Raw genomic sequence first — 21,906 nt, 5'->3', positions numbered from 1 at the left:
TATGTAATTGGCTATGACAAACTTTATACACATAGGAATGTGTTCCTACCACCAGAATAAACTAAAAAGAGAAAATAATATGAAAAACCCCGAGTATTCATCCAAAATTGAGATGTTACTAAACCTCAAGAATAGTTTGCTGCAAAACCAGGGTGAGCTGAAACTGCTGATTCAAGACTTTGCTACTGAACAAAGTGAAAAAATAAACCAGTACATTTATATCACAGCCCCCAGGCTCTGCTCTCTTCTGTTAAACAGCCAAGAAAGTGTTGGAGGGTTTTTTAAAACAGCAATTTAATACTAATTTCCTCAAGTAAACCCATCCAAACCAAGCTATTCAAAACACAGGGGAGTGTTTGCTTATGAAGCTTTGGTTTCTACAAGCAGGCAAGAGAATGCAGATATATGCAATTTGAGATTTCAAAAAAGCCTAAGATCATCCTTCAGATTTTTCTGTGGGAATGTGATTGCTTTTGAAACTGTAATTTTATTCCTTGGGAAAAGTGATAGGGAGACTCTTTATCATCATCCATCTGTGCTACTGGAACTGGAACACATCAAAAGCAATGCTGCAGGTAACACAAGTCTTGTCTTGGTTGATATCACGGCACTAAAGTTTTAATTTTTGGCATAGAATGTTTTTCTTCCTTAAGAAAGTAATAACAGACAAAACTATTATATAGTTGCATAACTATTATGCAACTTGTACAAGCATTTTGCAAACAGCACATTACATGTATAATAATAAAAAAAATAACTCCCAAGTAAAATTTCCAGTTGTTTTTTTTTTTTTTTTCCAAAGCAAGACCAGACTTTTAACATAGAAAAGAGCTAATTAAAGAAACAGATGAAGTCAGATGTGCATGGAACTGGGTATAATGTATTGCAAATTTAAAGACACAAAGTGCTTCCCCGACTATGAAACTTGCTTTAGGTAAACTCCATTAATTAAACATTTTTGAAGTTTACATAAACAGAGGCCTACGAAAGGCAAACAAAGAATAACCCATTTTCTAAATATTGTGATGTGCTCGTCAGTACAAACATTGTAACAGAGCACTTTCTCAAAGACTTGGTTTCAAACCCACAACTTCAATCACAGAATACTGCAAATATTGTCTCTTTAAATTAATAGATATGCTTTATTTCCCACACATGAGACAGAAATTAGCTATATTGATTAAAAATCTTATCTACTGTTTACATTCTTGAACCACTGTCCCCACACAGACTGCTGTCTCCTGAAAGCAGAGCTAAAATTTATACACAGCTACACAATCAAGTCCTAATTTTCTAACTTTAGAAAGTTTTGGCAGCCTGCAGGTCACTGCAGGCTACTGGTTTACTCTGCCACTGGCTGAAGTTTTATAGTTTTATTCAAGTCACACTTTTAAAAGAATAATGGCTAGTGAAATCATAAATAAGTGGGATTCCACAGCAGGAATGACCTGAAATGGACCTCACTGTACTTCCAATGGCCTGATGTCAACTATTATTAAACTACAGGTTTTATAAAGTCTTCCACTAGACGTCTAGAGTTAAGCCAGAAGTTTTGGCTCTAAGACAGGCAGTGATGAAAAACATATGAGTGGTAACAAGTCGCCTTAATATCATTCTTCAGTACTAAGATGGGCTAATCTGAAGCAGCACTTTACTCTGGTATCACCCACTGTGCCAGAAGGATCAAGAAGCTTGGAAGTGGACTTTTTCTTTATATATACTTTTCATTTCACAGAACTCACTCTAATTTCCTTTATCCCTATTTTTTTTTTGTAATATGAAATAACTGGACATAAGAACCTTAGGTGGATTATCCCAGTGCTTCCAGAAGAACTTCCAAACCTGCAAGGTATGTCCAGTTCGAATACCTATTTTATATAAATAGCAGTAAAGGGTTAAGGCTGTCAGTCACTATGTGCAGATTAATAATATCAGGTAATTTAGAATTAAAAATGCCACTTTTTAAATGGAACATTTGAAAATTTACTTGCAGCTGAAATACTTCTGTGTTTACTACATGTGAGCTGAAAAACAAATAGAGCTATAGTGAATTATTTAACTGTCAATGACTTGTCAGAAAAATGTTACAATTGACCATAACACTTTTTCTCAGTTACAATCATCTATGAAAATCTACTCTACAATAACAGCAGCTCTTACAGTAACAATTCAGTCTTAACTTTCTGTAATTTGGTATTCAAGTTGTTGGGGTTTTTTATGTACATATCAGCAAAGTAATTAAAAACAACCCAGGAAAGAATGAACTGTATATGAACTACAACCTAAAAATGCTCACAGATAATTCAGTAACAAGAGTCAAGCAGCTCTCCATAAAAAGTAAATACTCTGTAAACACAACTTCGTAAACATCATCTTAATTATTACTGCCCAACTTCAATATTGGACTATTTCTGACAACAGACATTTCTACAGTAATCTTTCTAACAAAAAAAACCTTCCTCCTGTTTTTCTTCAGCAATTTAAGCAAATCAATAGAGTAGATAAAGAGTTAAACATAAACTCCTTTTATTTCTGGAATGGGACAATGACTAATAGAACCAGAACTATTTTTAAATATAGATTTCAAAACAGTTATGGTCTTGCCTTTCTTTGGACAAAATCTGTGCACAGAGCAATGATTTGTGTTATTAATGAACACAGGGACTTTTCCTTGCCTCTGCAAATACCACCAGTGGGTCATTTAAACATTTCCTTTTCAGAAACAATGCCATGAGAAATTTGTCTCTGTACACCAGTAAGAGAAGTGATTCCTAAATATAATTTAGAGTCTTTTTAAGACTTAAATCTTTATGTATTAACTCCTTCTGTATCTTAACTGATAAGACAACGAAGTTCACATTGGTGAACTGCTTTGCAGCTGCCAAACAATTCAGTTATTTGTTGTTGGGTCTCTAGGCACTCTTCCCATGCTAACAACACAACTTCTGTTCTCACTGAAAGGGATTTTCTTCCCATAAATCATATTTAGAATTTTCACATCACTGAAATATGTGAATGTTCCACATAAAATTAAGGGTTTTAATCATATTAAATGATACTGTGACATTAGCTGTTTTTAATGATTTATAAATGATAACTAATAGCATAAAAATGCCTGTATTCCATGTGTTGTTTGACAATATGAGTTTGGGTATAGATGACCACATTAGTGAGGATAACTGTACCAAACAACCAGTGCAGTGATTTTTGGACAGTTACAAACCTCAGGAAAACACCTTAGAGCATCTCTCCATGTGAAGTGCACTCTCCACTTTCAGTCACCTCAACTTGGGGTAGCTCATGTTCTGGGAAGAAGGTGCTACTCAAAAGCTTTTTGTACTGAAGGATAAGAAGGATTGACACAAAGAAGGTACAATGGAGCTTGAATTCACCACACTCTTTGTCAAACTCATTCTCAATGTTCTGGCCTGTTAAAACAAGAATGGACAAAGCCAGGCTTTGTGCAAGTGACAACCAGCTGCTCAGGGGATTATTTAACAAAGCACTTAAGCCTGCCTAACAGCTTGAATATGTCAGGAATGGCTCCCCCATCACTCCTCCTTCCTTCTCTTTCCATTTAATATTCCAGCCCTGTCAACCAATCTGTTCCACCCATTCTTTTGTGCTGGTTCTGGTACTCCAAACTGACTCGGTTTCTTCACCTGTAAAGAATATGAAGGTTTTTTTTTTGTTGTTCACATTAGTTTCGTGCTGTGCAGTGAGTTCTGCCAGCTCAGGGAACAGCCTAAGAGGAAGAGCTGGTACCAGAGAGCTGGCAGGGAGCACAGTCAGGCTCAAATGGCAGCAGGGCACCACTAGCACAGATGTACCTACACCTTCTGAAACAGTCTTTCTTAAAATCTTCATGACAGTATTTGCAGAAAGATCTCTAGGATCTCAGATTTTAGGCTTTCTTTTAATTCTCTTATTCTCGAGGTTTAAGCATGCAGAAAGTTTGTGTAAGTTCTTTGAGAAGAGCTGCAGAGTCAGAGCATTTTTACAGAGTCCTATCAGCACCTATTTACTGGGAAACTCAAAACCTCAGGCGGGAAAGAGCCATCCCCACACCTTCATAAAACTCAATTCTTTAGGATCCATTCTTTGGAGTTTCTTTAGCCAATGCAAACCTGGAGTCAAGCCTGATGATTATTCCTAACTACAAAGCCAATAATCCTAAGGGCAAAATGGGAAGATGAAGGACTTTTTGCTTTAAAAATTAAATTTAAACTTAAAAATAAAAAAATCACAACTCAGTTTTCCTTACATAAAGGAACTTGTTTTCAAGAGATTTAACTCACAGAACCAATATATGTCACCAGTGACATATTTCAAGACTACTTTGCTAGAACTTTATGAACAACACATGTTTTTCAGGAGTTCAAACTGGCCACTAGTCCAATCACAGCCTCAATCTTTCAATACTTTGAAATCCTAATTTTTGGCTATGTGAAAGGAAATATGCAATCCATTTGCTACAGATGAGAACGTGGGAACAGATTTTTAAGTTGTTTCATAAGAGAACTTCCTAGATCCAAAAGAAAGTTTTAGGAACATACATGCAAGTTCATATTTTAGATTCAGTAAGACTACACAGCCAATGCCTCTCACAAATTGAAGTCAGCAGGGACTTGGAAAGTCCATGTCCCAAGACATCATCACATGATATCCTACATATGGAAATGGTGTCTTATCACTGGATGAACCACAGAGCATTTTGTCACTTCAGACCTAAACTGCCAGCAAAGAACAGAGAGCCTGAGAGACCATGTATGACAGCCCAGCCATTGAACCACTTGTCCAAGAACAAGGAGAACTTGGAAGTCTGAAAGGCTTCCAAATCCTCATCTCCTAAGTCATGGTATGACTAAAGTAGTTAAGATTTTGGTCTTTTTCTGAAGCTGAAATAGAAGACTGAAAAGGCCAAATATTCTAAAGGTGCATAGCCAGAGATGACAACGATTCTCTCCAAAAAAACAGAGGTTCCACACCTTCTTCCCAGCATTGTTTATATTCAAAGAGTCTTTCAAGGACAGACATTGCAAGGGATTGCAAGAACAACCACAAAATCCTTTCTAGGAGCATTGCAAGAGAACATTAATTTGAACACAAAGGAAAATGTGATGATTGAATATATGGGAAACACATGAAGATTCTTTCAAGAGATTGTTACATCAGTAAAAGTACATGCCCTACCCAAATGGGCATGCAGCTGAAATATTATGGGAAACACTAAATTTAGCTATATGTTGTTTACCTACAAGATACAAATTACTTTGTGATTCTGATTTCAGGCATGTATTTGGGGGAAAGAAGTTACCACGTTCTTCTTATGTTATTCTGAACAGTGTTTGTTACTTCTTTTTAAACTCCCTGAAACAGACACCAATATAGGAGCAGCAAGGTATGCAGGATATTTGCATTTAATGCTGTTGTGAACCCCCTCCAGTAAACATCAAAAGGAGGCTGTTTGGTACAGAAAAAAGTGGCTCAAACAAAACCTCATTTGAATAAGCCAAGTCAAACCCCAGTACAAACCAGAGCACTCTTCCTGCAGTGGAAGACCAATGATAAAATGTTTACATAAATTTAGGCGTTTTTCATCTCCAAACAGATCAGCAAGCATTTCATTAGGTGATCAAACAAGAATTGACACCCGTTCAGTATTTCCTTAAAAAGGCCTATGATAGTCTAGGTAGAAACATTTTTATAAACAGGATGTGCACAACAAAATTTCCTGCAGCCCCTCTTGGTTTGTGGAGCACATTTTCGGTTCCAAATGACTTCTGGAATTGGGCTTTGGAGGGGAGCAGTGTCGACCTGAGGGTTGAATCTACATTTTCTCAGAGTTTGTTGCATTCTGTGGCAATTCTTACTATCTCCATTCTCCTCTGCTCTTGGTTTTATAGGAGCAAGGGAAAAAAACAACAACCACCACACAGAAAAGCCCCAATCTATGCTTATTGAAAAGTTCACACACAAAACTACCAGATTTTAGCTTTTTTTCTGGATGTAATTTAAGTCTCTAATTTCCACTGATACGGATTTCTAACATGCAAGTCGTTCTCAGAGAAAAGAGCCCTCATCAAACAGAAGTCAAGAGAGAATTGGGTTTGTTCAGCCTGGAGAGGAGAATTTTTGGGTGACTGAATTGTGGCCTTCCAGTGCCAGGAGGAGCCAACAAGAAAAATGGAGAGGGGCTTTTTACAAGAGCCTGGAGTGACAGGACAAGGGGGAATGGCTTTATACTGGCAAGGAATAGGTTTAGACTAAATATTGGGAAGAAATCCTTCCCTGTGAGGGGGTGGGCCTGGCACAGGTTGCCCAGAGGAGCTGTGGCTGCTCCTGGATCCCTGGAAGTGTCCAAGGCCAGGCTGGATGGGCTTAGAGCAGCCTGGGATAGAAAGGTGTCCCTGCCCATGGCAGAGGGTGAAATGAGATGATCTTTAAGGTCCCTTCCAACCCAAAGCATTCTGGGATTCTACAATTCAGTGAGATGTGTTTGCATGCAGGGGTGAACTTCTATCATTGGCAATAATAAACAAATGACAAACATGGGAAAAGCTTTGTCAGGACTGAAAACTTCAGATTAGACTAGGAAGAGTTGAATTAAAGTGTTTAGGGAGTGGAATACTGTGTGTTTAGGAAGTATCCCACTGACTGCATTTTATGCACTGCTAATCAAGTACTTTGCAATTTTATAAGCAATGCACATATGCCAATGTATCCCACTAAAAATATTTTTTCATTGAGAACAAATAAAATAAATCCTATTCCAAGTTCTGGTAAAGTTTACTACAGAAATTCTACTTCAAAGCTCAAAGCAAATGATGACATTATTTGTAAACTAAACTAAAATACTCTGATATTACATTAATGAATTTAATATAAGTAATTTTATAGTATGAATTTAATTTGAAAATTATTTATATATTCTTCATTCTTCATATACTAATTAAACCTCAATATTCACAACAGATTCTTTTTCAGGACCAGATGGTGTGGCAGTGAGTGAAGTAAACTCAATAGCTTAATTTGCTGTTCCCTATTCACTGATTCTGGTGTTTTTTTTCTGTTTGTTCACTTTCCAAGATTGGTTATCCTGATTAAGAAGATATGAAAGAATACACACTCCTTCTCTTCCTGGCTTTGTGCTCTGCCAAATCTCTCACTGGTCCCTCATATTTTACACTAAAGAATATGATGCTCCAAGATATGGAAGATGATGATGATGATGACGATGACGACAATTCTCTATTTCCAACCACTGAACCCATTCTACCACTAATTCCTTTTGATCTGTTCCCAACATGCCCCTTTGGATGCCAGTGCTATGTGAGAGTTGTCCATTGCTCTGACCTAGGTAAGAATGAATTTGTATGTCTATTTTCCATTGGATTCTCCTTTGGAGGATTTGTCTTTTAAAGGATGAATTATTATGCAGGTACATAAATGGGATGCAAAGTATTCCCCCAGGTTAATTTCCACCAAAGGGAGCACTGGGAACAGTTTAGCCAAAGGCAAATGTGCTCCTGTCAGTGCTGCAACTACATTCCAGTCCCTAAAAGTGAAATCATTATTAATTGTGCCAATTTGAATTAGTGCTCACTGAAGTTTTCCTGTGATTCAAGGTAATCAAAGGACTGTACTCACACCACTATTATAGTGACAATGACACTTATAAAATGTGTTATTATTAAAGAACCAAAAACTTTTGCTGACAACAGCAAACTGGTTAATATATCTGCTCTATAGATTTCAAACCACTTTACATGAATTCACACAAAGAAAAATCCCACAATAATAGACTTAATCTTGAAATAACTGCAATCTATTAATTACAAAGTAATTGTTAATAAATTGGACAGCATTTAGCATCTCATGCATCAGCATTTCCACTCAAAAGAAAGTTACTGTCCCTGTTGAGTCTCTTCTGCTGATTCAGGATCTCAGATGGCCTGAACTGCAGTGGGTTTGTAACTGTACAGCAAACTGGGTTGGAGCATTAATGCTACTGGTACTGATTTATGTCGATGCCTTCTGGTACTGGAAGTGAAGTGCTGGCAGTGGAGACCCTTCTTTGCCCACACCAAGAACAGGTTTCTCAGCCCTGCCATAACCTGAATTACCCCTCAGCAGCCACCCCAGTGCCCTGGGCAGGGCAGAGCAGAGGTACAAAGGAGCGCTGAGCATGAAGCAGAGACCCCTGAATCCACAGCCCTGCTCCTCAACAGGGAACCACTGCCCTGGATTCCTGAGGGATCCTTTCTCCAGGGACTCAACAGTTGCCCTGTAGGACACCTATGCTCTAAGTATTATTTCACAGATGTAGAGTCCACAATGAGCAGTCCCCATTTAGCTTTCATGGTCAGGGGCAGAACCAGCTCCTCCCAAAACTCTGTACAGATTTGCGGTACATTCTTACATCATTAGTTTTTCAACTCTATCAGAAATTCCCTTCTACCGTTTGCTTTATGGCTTTTTTTTTTTTTCTTTTGCTTTATGGCTATACATATTTTCTTCCCCACCATATTCATCAACAATCTTATTGTGTTTTGATATTTGACAGTTAGTTTCTTTGGATTTATATGCAGCACATAATGTTTCTGTCACACACTTTTGTAGGTTTGACATCAATTCCTCGCAACATCCCACCAGATACTCGTATGATTGACCTTCAAAACAACAAAATCAAAGAGGTCAAGGAAAACGATCTCCAAGGACTCACATCACTTTATGTAAGCTTGCAATTTCCCAAGCTTGAAATCTTAGTTAGCAATCAGAACTATTTAGATACTTCAAAAACACAAATGGTATTTTCTTTTCCAATAATATAGATAAAAATAGTCTAATGCCTGCATATTTGAGTGCTCCCACATAGTAAGAAGCAAATACCTTTCAGCTGTAAGAACTACTTTCTACAACATCCAGAAAATGTACCATATACATCTAACCAAAGAGTCTCAAGATTTTTCAGTTCTTAGCATGCACAGAAACATTCCCTACATCTGAAAGGCTGCAAGGCAACTGTTCCCTTTTATCTGCTTAACTGGAAAATAGCAGAAAGAATTTAATCTCAAAGGAGAACTGCAATGATATTTTCTGAGGGGATTTTCAGAAGAACAGAACATACAGCTAACACAGCACTGAAACCAATACTACAAATCCAACTGACCTGAACAGAAAATAGAGAAACACTGAGTTACTGGAAAAGTCAGGGGGGCTTTATTCCTCATTTGTTACTATGCTCAATTATGCATGTAGAGACAGGCTTTGAAACAAATATCACTGGCAACTGATAAATCTAGATGTTTACAGTACACAATAATCCCTTTTTATGATGAAAGGAAATGAGAGTCTCAGAGGACTGGGAAGTAGATTAAATCTGCTTTAGAATATTTGTTTCTATTGGATGTCACCCTAGATTCAGCATCCAGATCTAGTTCCACTAACAAACACTGTCCAATTTGAAATTTTCTCTCTAAAACCCGAATCTGCTCCATAACTTATAGCAAATTAATTACATTCTATTCTCCATTAGAAAGATATGAGACCCACAATAAACCAACATAAGGACCATTCCTATCACATTAGGAAGAAACTCCTCCTGGGAGGGTGGGCAGGCCCTGGCACAGGGTGCCCAGAGAAGCTGTGGCAGCCCCTGGAAGTGTCTGAGGCCAGGTTGGACAAGCCTTGGAGCAGCCTGGGAGGTGGAATGGAAGGTGTCCCTACCCATGGCAGGGTACTGGATGGTCTTTAAGGGGACTTTTAGAAGCCAACCCAAAATCATTCTGTGATCCTAATCCTAACTAATCCTTTCAGTCATATTTGGCTTCTGAGCAAGATCTGAAAATTTACCAGATATAAGTGTTTATGATTGAGCTTGTTAATTATAATGGCCTAAGACAGGACAGAAAAAAACCAACTATATAAATTCTGAGTTGGCAATGAAGCATTTCCTATTCTCTTGTGTCTTGGTCCAGAATGGTCTTAGCAGCAAGCAAAGGGTAAATGCACAAACTATGGTTTATACTCTGTGTAAAAGATCTAAGAGTCTCTTATCTCCAGTGACTGAGAAAGCCACTGGAATCCATCAGCTATCACCACATTATAGACCAGAGTCACCACTTAATTAAGTGATAGCTGAGGACACTGAGCTGCTTTGCTTTTTCTCCTTGGTTCATTTGTGGCAATGCTGAACAACATTTTCACTGAGAGCAAAGTTTACTTTGTACAACTTGGCTCAGTCCTGGAGTCTGCTTAGCAAAGGCACAGATGGCAACTTGGATGAGGAAGGAGCATTTCCTGTTTATTTCCTTGAGCTAACCTAATTTTTTTCTGCGAAAAAATAATTCTTGTTTGCTCTACTTTTTTTTCTACACAATTCCTGAGAGAAGATGACTCCAAGAAATAAAAAACGAACAGAAATTAATAGTTTAAGTATGGAAATGCAGAGATGTGATTTGACATGCAAAATCATTTCAGATAATGTGTATTTTGTTGACTGCAGTAACTCATGTTACATGTTCTCTGATAACACAGCAGTGAGGAAAAAGCTGCCCCCAAAAGACTCCTATAGGGTACAGAAGAGAGAAACTGAAATTCACAGGGGCTGGAAATGACAAAGCAAATTCATGTGTCACAGACAGACAATAACATCTAAGAAACTCAGATTAAAAACTTCACTTTTACTTTGCAGCATTATGTTGAAATAAATGATGAGATTCTGAGTTTTGAGAATTTGTCTGCATTAAGGAACAAGAGCAACAAAGTATATAACCCCCATACAATCCCACAAAATAACTGAATACAAACATATTGTTTTTCCAGTTCTCATCATCTACTGGCATTTTTTCAGATCTACCTTCTGGTTAATACTCCAACTTTCAGGTTCTTCTTTGTCACAATCAACTGAAATGTCCAAAGCATCTACAAAATACTGAAGTTTGGTAGGATGGAAAAATAAAATATTTTAAATCCTTAAAATCCTTAAAATATTTGCTGAATTACATATCAAATCCATGACTTCAAATTCATAGTCATAACAGTCCTTGATAAAGAACACTTTTGCTCTTTCCATCTCTCATAGGCACTGGCTTTGAACAACAACAAAATACACAAGATCCATCCCAAAGCCTTTCAACCAACAAAGAGGCTACGACGACTGTATTTGTCCCATAACCAACTGACAGAGATTCCAACAAATCTACCCAGAACTCTGGCAGAGCTCAGAATTCATGCTAATAAGGTTAAGAAAATCCCCAAGGATGTATTTAAAGGAATGAAGTCTCTACATGTTTTAGGTAAGTCTAATTAAGTAGAACAGAAAATGTCTTTACCAAAAATGGAACGTATTATACATCATTTCCATTTAAACATTTCCCCAAGGTGCAGTTTCCTCTTAAAGAGATATCCATGCTCTGGGAATACCCTCCACAATTTAGTTTCTATGTGAAGTTGCTACAAAGGTCAAGTTTTGGATAATCCTGCAAACCAAGTAACACAGCCTTAATCCACTGAGAACTGTGACACCCCTCCAAACAGACAAAGCTAAACATTAATGAGTGCTTGGAATATCAGAAAGCATAAACAAATTTAAATCAGCTCTTTATAATTTAGTCTAAGCTATATAAAATTCCTATGCCATAAATGTGGTTTTTTTTCCCCCCCTTGGGCAGAAATGAGTGCAAATCCTCTTAACAATGATGGAATAGAGCCAGGGGCTTTCGAAGGGGTAAATATCTACCACATACGAATTGCAGAGGCAAAATTAACTTCAATTCCTAAAGGTAGGTATTTTTTCCCTTTTCTAGTTTACTTATATGCTCCTTAATAAAATGCTTTAACATCTGAAGGATTATTAAATTCATAAATTGCTTTTTTTTCTCACTACTACCAAATCATCTCCTACTTTTTCTTTTTGAATTTAGTATCCAGTTCCCCATCTCAGAAGAGTTCATACACAAACAACACAAACACAGTGCACACAGGCACCTTCTCCCTGTCAGCACATCCACTCCTCTCACAGAACGTCCAGACACCTGTCTCAGGAGGAACAGTACAAAGAAATTAATAATTTAATGTCACTTCACATCTTTCACATCACATCAGCCTCTCAAAAATCCTCAAAGAGAAAAGATAAACTCCCCAATATTTGATCAGGGTCATAAGGGATGCAGAATTCCCACCTCCTTTATGAATTTAAAATATAACTCCAAAACTTCTAAATTTAATTTTTAATATTTCAAGTTACATTGCACCTCAGATACAATGTTCAATGTAGTTTTGCCAAGTAAAACTTATAATTAATATTTAATTAAATTCAGCATAATATACTGTAAAATCAAATACTTATTCATAAAAAAAACCCAACTTTGTAATTTGGAAGTAAAAATAAATTAAAACACTAACTTGACAAATCACTGACCTCCACAAATATAGCATAAATAAGTTCAGTACAACATTCCACCTGCTTTTTCTGCAGGTCAGTGTGGTATCAAACTATATTCTCACGATTTTCAACTGCTCAAAACTACCAGCTAAGGGAAAAAGGAAAGAAACAAAGCAAAACACTGTGCTCTATGCTTTAACTCACAGGGAAAATGAATCTTGTCCCCAGAATTTATTTCTGGTCATTCAGATAAAGAACTTGTTTCTTATTAATCTTTTCCTGTATGCATATATATATATATATGTGTACACAAAGATATACAGAAGGATCCTGTAGAAGAGAACAATAAAAAAAAACCCCAACAATAATCAAGATCAACTCACCCCAATTGTTCAGATAACTTTAAAATCAGAAAGCCTGTCTGCCTATAGTAATACTTCCTAACACAAAAAACCCCCAAAACAATCTAGTATCAGCTCATCAAAAAAACCCCAACATAAAATGATTCCAGTTTTGTCTTTGTTATAGAGCAATCTCCTATAAAGACACACAGCATGAGGTCCCAAATGTGGTGTCAGATACATAAACGAACCAAACAGGATTTAATGGTGAATTCATTCACCACAAATGCAAACTGAGTTTGTAGATGCTCCTCTCTGCGAATGCTACAACAGTGCAAAGGTTTAAAAAAGTGTTGCTTATAAAAGGTACTAAAAACGTGCATTGGACAGGTGGGTGTCCTTCTTCCCCCTGGATATTGTACCTGGAACTGCGAGCTGGAATGCAAACTGGAACAAAGCCCAGACAAACAAAGTTTATTCCAAGTGGAATAAAGGCAGGTTGGGAAGCAGCCGCATCCCTTCAAGATCCAAGGGCAACGGGAGCAGCGCTCTCCCAGCCCCAGAGAGCAGCGGGAATTGCTCGGTGTCGGGAGCCATCTAGACAGAGGCTGGGAAAGCTGAGCCCAGCATCAGCAAACAAATTCAAGCTGGGCTGAGCTTTCCTTGCCCTCACCAAGAGGATGTTGTGGAAAGATTCGCCACCTCCTGGTCCATTCACCGGCAGCCTGGATTTGGAATATTTGGAAACACAAGAGAAAGTATTCTGGCGTGGGAAAGAGCTATCAAATACCACAATTTTTCTAAGAGTACTCCAAAAGCTTTCCTCACAGTCACATCCTAGCAGCTGTGACAGCACAACTGCTACGTTATGTATAATAAAATTACAAATCTTCAAAAAACTGGTTCCACAGGCTTTGACTACAGACTCTGAGATAAATGTACAGAACACAGGATTAACATCTCTGACAAAGTAACCATGAGAGTTGTTATAAAGAAAGCCAGAAAAATTATCAAATCTTGGAACTCTTATATATCTTAATTAGCATATGTCCTTCCACAGCTTAATTTTAAGCTATTATTTCAAATCAAATTATATTAGTGATTCTCTTCATTAACATACTTATATGTAATACCAATTTCTTTGATGCAGACAACCTCCCCAAGATTCTTCACCCAATTCTAAATACAAAGGAAAGAAGCTTTTGGGAACATAATAAATGTTTCAACAAAAAAAATAAGTTGACTTTGTTTTTTACACTGTGTATTTTTTTCATCAGATTTGCCCTCCAGTCTTCTGGAGCTTCACTTAGATGACAATAAGATCACAGGAATTGAACTTGAGGATTTTAACCGTTATAAAGACCTTCAAAGGTAAAATTCCCAGGCTGAATCCCTTTATTTGTTAAAATGTCATACCCAGCAAGGTCTCTTATTTCTTATTATTTCTCTTCTATCTTGTTATCTATAAACAAGATACTTCTCTTGTTAATGGGAGAAAAGAGACTAAAAATTATAGGTGTTTTAGTAGGTATTGCTCTAGATAAGCCCAAACTTTAAAATCCAAGCACACCCCCAAACCCTCGCATTAGTCTTGTTATTACATGTTTGCCAACAGCCTGCAACAGAAAAGTAGGAAAAAAACAAAATATAACCATCCTAAGTTATTCTAATTCTTATAAATTTATTCTCATAAATACAGCAGCTGGTAAAGGAAACAACTTGCTAAGTGCTTTCAAATGCAATGAAGTTTAAAGAAAAATGTGTGTTTCTGAGGAATGTATCACTGAGATAGGAGAGAAGGAAGTTCTGTCTGTAAAGCTCAATTAAGAACTCTGAAAATATGGCTGAACAGCACTGAATTTGGTAACAGAAATTACTGCACTGCCTTTAGATACCGAATTCAGTTTCTGAAGAAATCAGGAAAGAATGGAGCAAAAGGGGATGGCAGGATGGGCAGAAACAGCCATTCCACATGACCTATGGCTCCAGCTTCTGAATCACCTTCTGAGCAAAGCAGGCCAAAGCTTTATAGCAAAAAATATAAGGGAAGTCTGGAAATAGCAAAGAAGATAGTCCTGCTTAGTAAAAAACCTTTATATTTTAAAAATAAGCTATACATTAAAAACACCTTTCTAGACAAGACTTGCTATTTGGCTGTTTCTTAGAACTTATGACACTGACTACACTTTGCAGCTGTACTACTTGGTAAAATGATTTATTTCACAAGCAGCTCAATATTTATAATTTAAACACTTGCCACTATAATTACAAGAACTGCATGCAAAACTGAACAATTGCTTACATCAGATAACTGATAACAGTTGTGAGTCAATCTTCTTTAAGTAGAGTTCAAATTATGTTAGGTCAATGGTGATTTTTTCCTATCAAAGGTAAGATTTCATCATCTTCCCAAAGTTCTTTTCTCCCTCTGTGTTTACTCCTGTGTATTTCAATCTTAAAAAAAAGCAAGCTGTCTAATGCTGTTGTGAATCTCAATTAATCTTTAATTAAATGTTCCTTGTGCTATTTCTAGGCTAGGCCTTGGCAATAATAAAATCAAAGAAGTGGAAAATGGAAGTTTCGCCAACATCCCAAGTATACGTGAAATCCACCTGGAAAAAAACAAGCTGAAGAAGGTTCCTCCTGGATTACCTGAACTAAAATATCTGCAGGTCATACACTGAATTTATCAGACAGCTCTGGGAGTTCTGAGTTATTTCACTTTCCCACTGTTACACTGATTAGCATTAGCACTTTTGCACAAGCTAAAAGCAGAATTAACTGACACATATATTTTGCCATGACTTTCCTACTATGAGAGCCTGAAATCATAAAAACTTATTAAAGAAAGAAACAAAATCAAACTGCAGGAACACTTCCTAGGAAAGGAAAGGACAAAACACTACACTCAAAAAGTTTTGTAGAAAATGAGACTATTATACCACATCATTATAATTCTTACTACAAGAAAATATAAAATTGCATTTTAGAAACAAATTCCCTAAGAATAGTGTGCAATTATTCTAAAAATACACTGACAAAATGCCCATGACTTCTCTTTGTGGGAGAGACTGGGCCAGGAGGAAGACTTTTTTAAAGTTTTAACACAAATTTTAAGCTCTTGTTACTCTCAATGTCTGCATGGAAATGATGTTGTAGCAAACCTCAGTCACCTACATCCTAAGAAATATTTTTTCCCTTTTTCATTTCAACTCCTGTATTTTTCTATTGCTGCAGGTTGTCTTCCTTCATTCCAACCATATTGCCAAACTGGGAGTGAACGATTTCTGTCCAACAGGACGGAGGAAGAAGAAAGCTCTGTACAGCGGCATCAGCCTCTTCAACAACCCCGTCAAGTACTGGGAGGTTCAGCCTTCAACTTTCCGGTGCATTTTAGCCAGGAACAGTGTTCAGCTTGGGAATTTCCTCAAGTGAGACCCAAGTTGGTTGTTTCAGAAAGCAACTTGTCCAAATCAGTCTTACAATACTTGAAATTTGCAGAAAAATGCTGATTTTATGCTATTTAACCGTTTACAAAGTATTTGCTATTTCAGAGGTAATTAATTAGAAACAATACGTTAAGTAGGATCCATTGTATTATTTGACAATGTCCAACCTACATTTGAATAATTTAAACAAGTCTTTATATCTTAGAAAAGGACTCTTAGAAGTGAAACTGGAAACTGCATTTGATGTTTCCTATTATAGATGTTAAATGTCTTCCTTAAACCACATATCTTGGACATAATTCTTTCTTTCAAATAAATCCTAAAAATCACGTGGAAGTGACTTTTTCCAGAGTTAGGCAAAAGAGACCTAGCTTCTCTTCCAGAAAATGTTGTAAGAAAAGTTGCAAAACCAAAAATAACCAGACTTCAAGGGCAATTTCTTGTGCAATTTTTGATAATGAACAAAGATGCAATAAAAAGCTACGATATTGTCAGGTAGTTGTCTCTAAGATAGAATACGTTCTTACAATCTTTTAAGTGAGATAAAGGCAAGTTTCATATCAAGAACAGATTAAAAGTCTTTAAAAGTTGTTGGTAATTTTTCCTTGCAACTTTAAGAGGAAAATGCCCTTCAGTGTTTTGCTATTGATAGAATTGGATGCAGTTGGAACATTAAAAGTAGGAGTCAAGATTTATCATATGCTTCAAGCTTAATAGGAATGACTATTAAACTCCTTTTAGGCCAGCACAAACATTTTTCTTTTATCTATAAAAACTGTAATCGTCTTTCTCACTTTATTCTTTTCTTCTTTATATTTTGACAACACACGGGTTAAGGATCCCTCCTTAATGGAAGTACCTTACAATTGCCGAAAACAAGCAGCTGGAACTCACCTGCCCTGCCCTTCCTGTGCAGAGCAGCACACAGAACTCTCAATGCTGACAGTACTGTATAAAATGGATATTTTAGATAACTTTTTAGTGTATATTTGCTATTCGGATTCAAAATAAATTAAATAAACGTACAGAATACCTGCATGTGTGTACTTCATTACATGGTAGCTCATGTCAAAATGTTCAGAGATTATAACCAAGCACCTTTGTGACTCTTCTCTAGATGCTTCCTTTAGTGTCCTTTTTCATTGCTGGTTTGCACAAAGTTAAAAATCCAAGACTTTGGGAAATGGCACAGACTTGTATAAAAAAATAATATAAAGAACTCAATTCCCAATCTCTCAGCCTTCCTAAATACACTGTGCAAATAAGGATCAAGCCTAATATGTGAGTTCTTTTCATCTGCTTGGTCTCCTGGTAGTTAATATTTTGTTAGCACCACTCTGCTGCTGAGACACAAAACTATGTGAGGAGAGGAGGCAGAGCAGACCAGGGGAGGCTTTTACTGAAAAACAATATTTGCAAATAGAAATTCTGTATTCTGTAACACACTTTAAAGCAGAATAAAAACAAAAGACTAAACAGAACACAAAATCTGAAATCTGTTGATGACCAAGCATCTTTCTATTCCTGGCTTCTGAAGATGTTTCTAAGGAGTGCATTTCCTAGCAAATACCAACATTCCCTTAAGGACACATTCCTCTACCTTAAAGTACCATAAACAACTCATAACCCCACGCAATGTTAGTAAATATGATAGATAACAGAAAAATTGTTACATTTCCATGTAACAGTTTATATGTATTCATAAACACTCCTGCTATAATAGTTACATCATTTCAGCAACATCAACACCACCAGAAAAGCTGATTCCAATTCTGTAGCTTAACTAAAAGAACAAACTCACAATGTTGTGTAGTACATTATTCTACACTAATTCACTGGTAAGGTTTGAAAGGAAACACAACAGAGAATGCAAACAATTCCTTATCTAATTGAGGTTAATGCAATGGACAACAGGAACTGCATCCTTGTGCTCTCTAAACTTATGAATTCTTTAGAGGTACTTGTAAGAGTTTCACCAAATTTTAAGTCTGCTACTGAAGTCCCACTATAATGGGAAAGCTTTGTAAAAATATAGTAAAGTCCTAAGAAGTAGAAGACCTTATAGTCTTGATCTTATCCTTCCAGAGCCTTAAAAACTCTCTTGCCTTCTCACTTTTTCCTCTGACTGTGCACCCAGCCTGAGAAACTCTTTTTGCAGTCAGCACCCATGCATAGAACATCCACAGAAGAAACTGCAGCACTACTTTTGAAGAAACTCCCTCTACCCTCACTCTTAATAAATAATCTCGAAATGATTTTATCAACCACTTAGGTTTGCACCATCCTCCAGGCAAATTCAGCCAGCTTGGAAGTTTAAAAAAAAACTTAATCTGTGACGCTTAAACTACACTGACAATTTTGCATTACAGCAGGGAAGTATCAAATGGTTCATTTTAACTATTTCCTGTAGATTTTATTTTTAGAGAAAAGCAGTAATTTCCTAGATCACCTCAAACTGAGAGGATGGCTGTCACTTAAGAGAAAAAAAAATACGCTCAATGAACCTCCACTATTTTCAGATATCATTCTTCAGCTGGCATTTGTAGTAATAGTAATTAATTTCAACACCTTTCATCTTTGGCATACTTTAACATAGACCCAGGTGGATGTGTCAGTGGCACAGAAACATGATATAAAATGCACCTTACTCAGTTTCAGCAAAGGTTTCTGAACATGGACAGTAATGCAATCAACAGAATAGTAATTAACTGATGAGAACACACTGGTGTTTTCTGTGATCTTCCCACAGAATAATTTCAGTATTGGCAGATGGGAAGAAAATCTGTCAAGAATTCAATTCAACTCTACCTTTACATTCTCTACAAATGTAACAGGAAAAGGAAAGAAGGAAAAAGAGAAATGTGATATAAATGCTTCGCAGGGTCTCCTCATTACTTATTCCTTGTACAAGTATCTACATTTGTCTAATAAAAAAAATTAGTATTTTCTCCATCTAAGATTTTCAAACTTTAAAGAGCTTCTCTCTTCTGAAGATCTGTCAGGTCCCTACACAAGAGTTAACAAATTTCTCCAGAGGGTGGCAGCCTGTAGCTACAAACAGAAGGAAAAGTCACTCTGAAGAATAAATGACAAAGACTCTTAGAACACAAGGAAGAGCCCAGTAAAGGCCACAAACACTGATTAAGCAGAGGGGCCTGTTTGAGTACTAAAGTGCCATTTGAGTGCTGCTAAACCCTGCGTTCTATGTCATGCTCTATGCCATTAAATTACCAAGGGATGAAATAGTCTCATTTTTCTAGGTCTTCTTCCCTTCTCATTTCCCAATATCAACCTACTTCATGCAGTACTTCAAACACAGCAATACATAGATTATTGCAGCATTATTATACAAAGAGCAGTAAACTTAATAAGATAAAAAAAGTTTAAAGAATGTAAGATACTACTAAATCTCATTTTAACTTCCAGCATCAGCTTTGGCAAACATACACCACAAAATGAAATGTATCTTCAGTAAAACACATTTTCTTTCATCTGATTGAGATGCTTTCTCCTGCTGCTAGATTGAGTTAAAGAAGGTGAAGTGTTTATTTTATTTCCTTTTTCCAGTATTAATTGTGTCTTCTTGCTCTGCCGAGGATGAAACCTGCAGGAATCCAGTTTATCAGTTAAGTTGGCTAGAAGTATCAGGAAGAAAAGGACAGATGGACAAATAAAGAGCACAGCTCTTTGGATGTCACTGCCTGATCTTAAGAAAAAAGAGTTGCAAATTCTTAACAGCAAAATGCAGTTTGGGCTGGATGAGCAGACAGTGAGGTGGACTGAAAATGGGCTGGCAGGCAGCAAGCAGAGAGGCCATGTAGTGAATTCCAGGTGGGTCAGGAACTGCCAGTGTACTCCAGGGGTCAGAGCTGGCTCCAGCTCTGTTCTCGTCTTCATTGGCTGGCTGAACGACAGAGCAGATCACCCTTACAAGTTCACTGCTGACTGCTATGTGACTCTCTGGGGTTATGCTGCTGGAGAAATGGCCAACAGGAGCTCGTGCAGATGAGCTAAGGGAAGCCCCAGTTCTTGCACCTAGTGAGGGATAAGCCCATGCACTGGTGGCTGAGGGCTGACCTGGAAAGCAGCTTTGCAGGAAAGGATCTGTGGGTCCTGCTGAACAACCCGAGCATGAGGCAACGTGCCCTTGTGGAAAGATGGCTCAGAATATCCTGGGCTGCTTTGAAGGGATAAAGACAACTCTTCATTCCCAGTCTTGCTGTCACTAAGTTATTCCAAGAGCTAAGAAGCTCCAGAAGCCAGGGTTCCTATGGATTTGAGTTGTGCAAGTCTCAGGTCCTTCCAGCTGCTCTCTACCTCACACCACAGCACCTCTGTGCTGCCAAAGGCCAAAGTCAGCTGTGCCAAGGGGTCACTCTCACCTCTGTCCTCTCCTGCCTTCCAGTTGCTCCTAAACAGGATTTTGGAACTGTCCCTTCCCCAGCTGAAGGACCTCTCTGGAGCATTCACCTCTGCCCAGCTGCTATTTTTCACAAACTAATAACCAGCACATAAATATTTCTCTCTATCCTGTGTCAAAGTTGGTTATAATTGGTAATAAGGATTAAAAGATGCTGAGTGAAATAAGTGAAAAAGATAAAGGGTTATTTTCTTAAAAAAATAAAGAAGGGAAAGTTTGGCTATTTTAAACTGAATGGAAATTTCCAAAATGTTTCATGAGTACCCCATTAGGAATTCCTGCACCTGCATTTCCCAAAAGTGAGTGAAATTACTCAGATGAGAGCAGTTGAAAAATATAAACTAAGATGTGCAAATTTTTAACCCTTCATATCTGTTTGCTAAAGCAGCAAAATATCTCAGCTATCTAAACCAAATTGTGCATAGAAAATGATACTAATTCACTGTTAAGCAATTTTAGAATGTCATTTCAATGTCATTTCAAAAAGCATTTATCCATGTCCTAAAAAGCAACTGCTGTTATCTCATGAAGATACTTATTCCATATTCATTCAAGTTCCAGTTAAAATATTTTACTATTTATCCAGAAAAATTATGGTACACCGCAACAGACATTATTATTTTCATTTTATTTTGATCAGAATTTGACAGCAGCATGATAATAAAAGCAGTATTAAACTAAAAATAATGAAATTGTGTTCTGAAGGCTATTTTTTTTTCTTATTCTCTATGTTTATATTGCTTTTTGGGCTTGTGTTGGGACTTTTTCCCTCCTTTCTGGGGAGACTAGAGATTTGAGAACAAAGCTGCTAATAGGAAACATATGGAAAAGTTCTGGAGTAAATGAAAATCTGACTCGAATTCCAAATGCCACGTATCACATACCATGGTCTGAATTATCTGCTAAGATAAATGCAAGATTTACCCTCCATACTCAATGAATCACTGAGATGAAAGATAAGGCTATTTATGAAATAAACAAAACCAAAGATTTGCATGATATTTAAGCGACTTCCAAAACTAATCAATATTTTGAAGCAAGTTGTGATGTTTCTCAAGGCCCATGTGACCCAGTAAAAGACTGGCTCAATGGAACACACTGCTGACAGACAGCCTTGCTACAGTTTTTTGTATAAAATATGAACATTCCTACCCAAGTGAGCAGTCAGGCTCTGGATTTTAACCACTGTGCTGCTGTGGGAACCCCACACAGCCAGGTTTTCCTATGCACGAACACTTTCCTGCCTCAAATCCCTGTCCAGAGGAAATGTGATGACAATGAGATTTCTGGCACAGCAGCACTGGGGAC

The 21,906-nt window shown here is 37.2% G+C and overlaps 2 protein-coding genes across 2 annotated transcripts in view; one reads left to right on the top strand and one right to left on the bottom strand.

The window, feature by feature from the left end:
- The window catches only part of CENPP (centromere protein P), a 111,825-nt gene that overhangs the window by 43,294 nt on the left and 46,625 nt on the right, over positions 1-21,906 (bottom strand). The gene's annotated exons all lie outside the window — the stretch shown is intronic.
- On the top strand, positions 1,548-17,214 carry ASPN (asporin). Its single transcript, XM_015640539.2, has 8 exons — positions 1,548-1,849; positions 7,090-7,360; positions 8,623-8,735; positions 11,087-11,300; positions 11,676-11,786; positions 14,007-14,100; positions 15,263-15,401; positions 15,967-17,214. Exons 2-8 carry the CDS (start codon positions 7,114-7,116, stop codon positions 16,162-16,164), a joined length of 1,116 nt encoding a protein of 371 aa, XP_015496025.1. The 5' UTR covers positions 1,548-1,849; positions 7,090-7,113; the 3' UTR covers positions 16,165-17,214.

Source organism: Parus major, chromosome 12 (assembly GCF_001522545.3).
Source record: "Parus major isolate Abel chromosome 12, Parus_major1.1, whole genome shotgun sequence".
In the NCBI taxonomy this organism is placed as follows: Eukaryota; Metazoa; Chordata; class Aves; order Passeriformes; family Paridae; genus Parus; species Parus major.
Note: the sequence above shows the minus strand (reverse complement) of the source record. Positions and strands in the feature narration are given on the sequence as shown.

Coding starts and splice junctions, on each gene's coding strand:
- ASPN (XM_015640539.2), top strand. CDS start 7,114: ATGAAAGAATACACACTCCTTCTCTTCCTGGCTTTGTGCTCTGCCAAA. Junction 7,361..8,622: donor TGTCCATTGCTCTGACCTAG/GTAAGAATGAAT, acceptor ACACTTTTGTAG/GTTTGACATCAATTCCTCGC. Junction 14,101..15,262: donor CGTTATAAAGACCTTCAAAG/GTAAAATTCCCA, acceptor TGCTATTTCTAG/GCTAGGCCTTGGCAATAATA.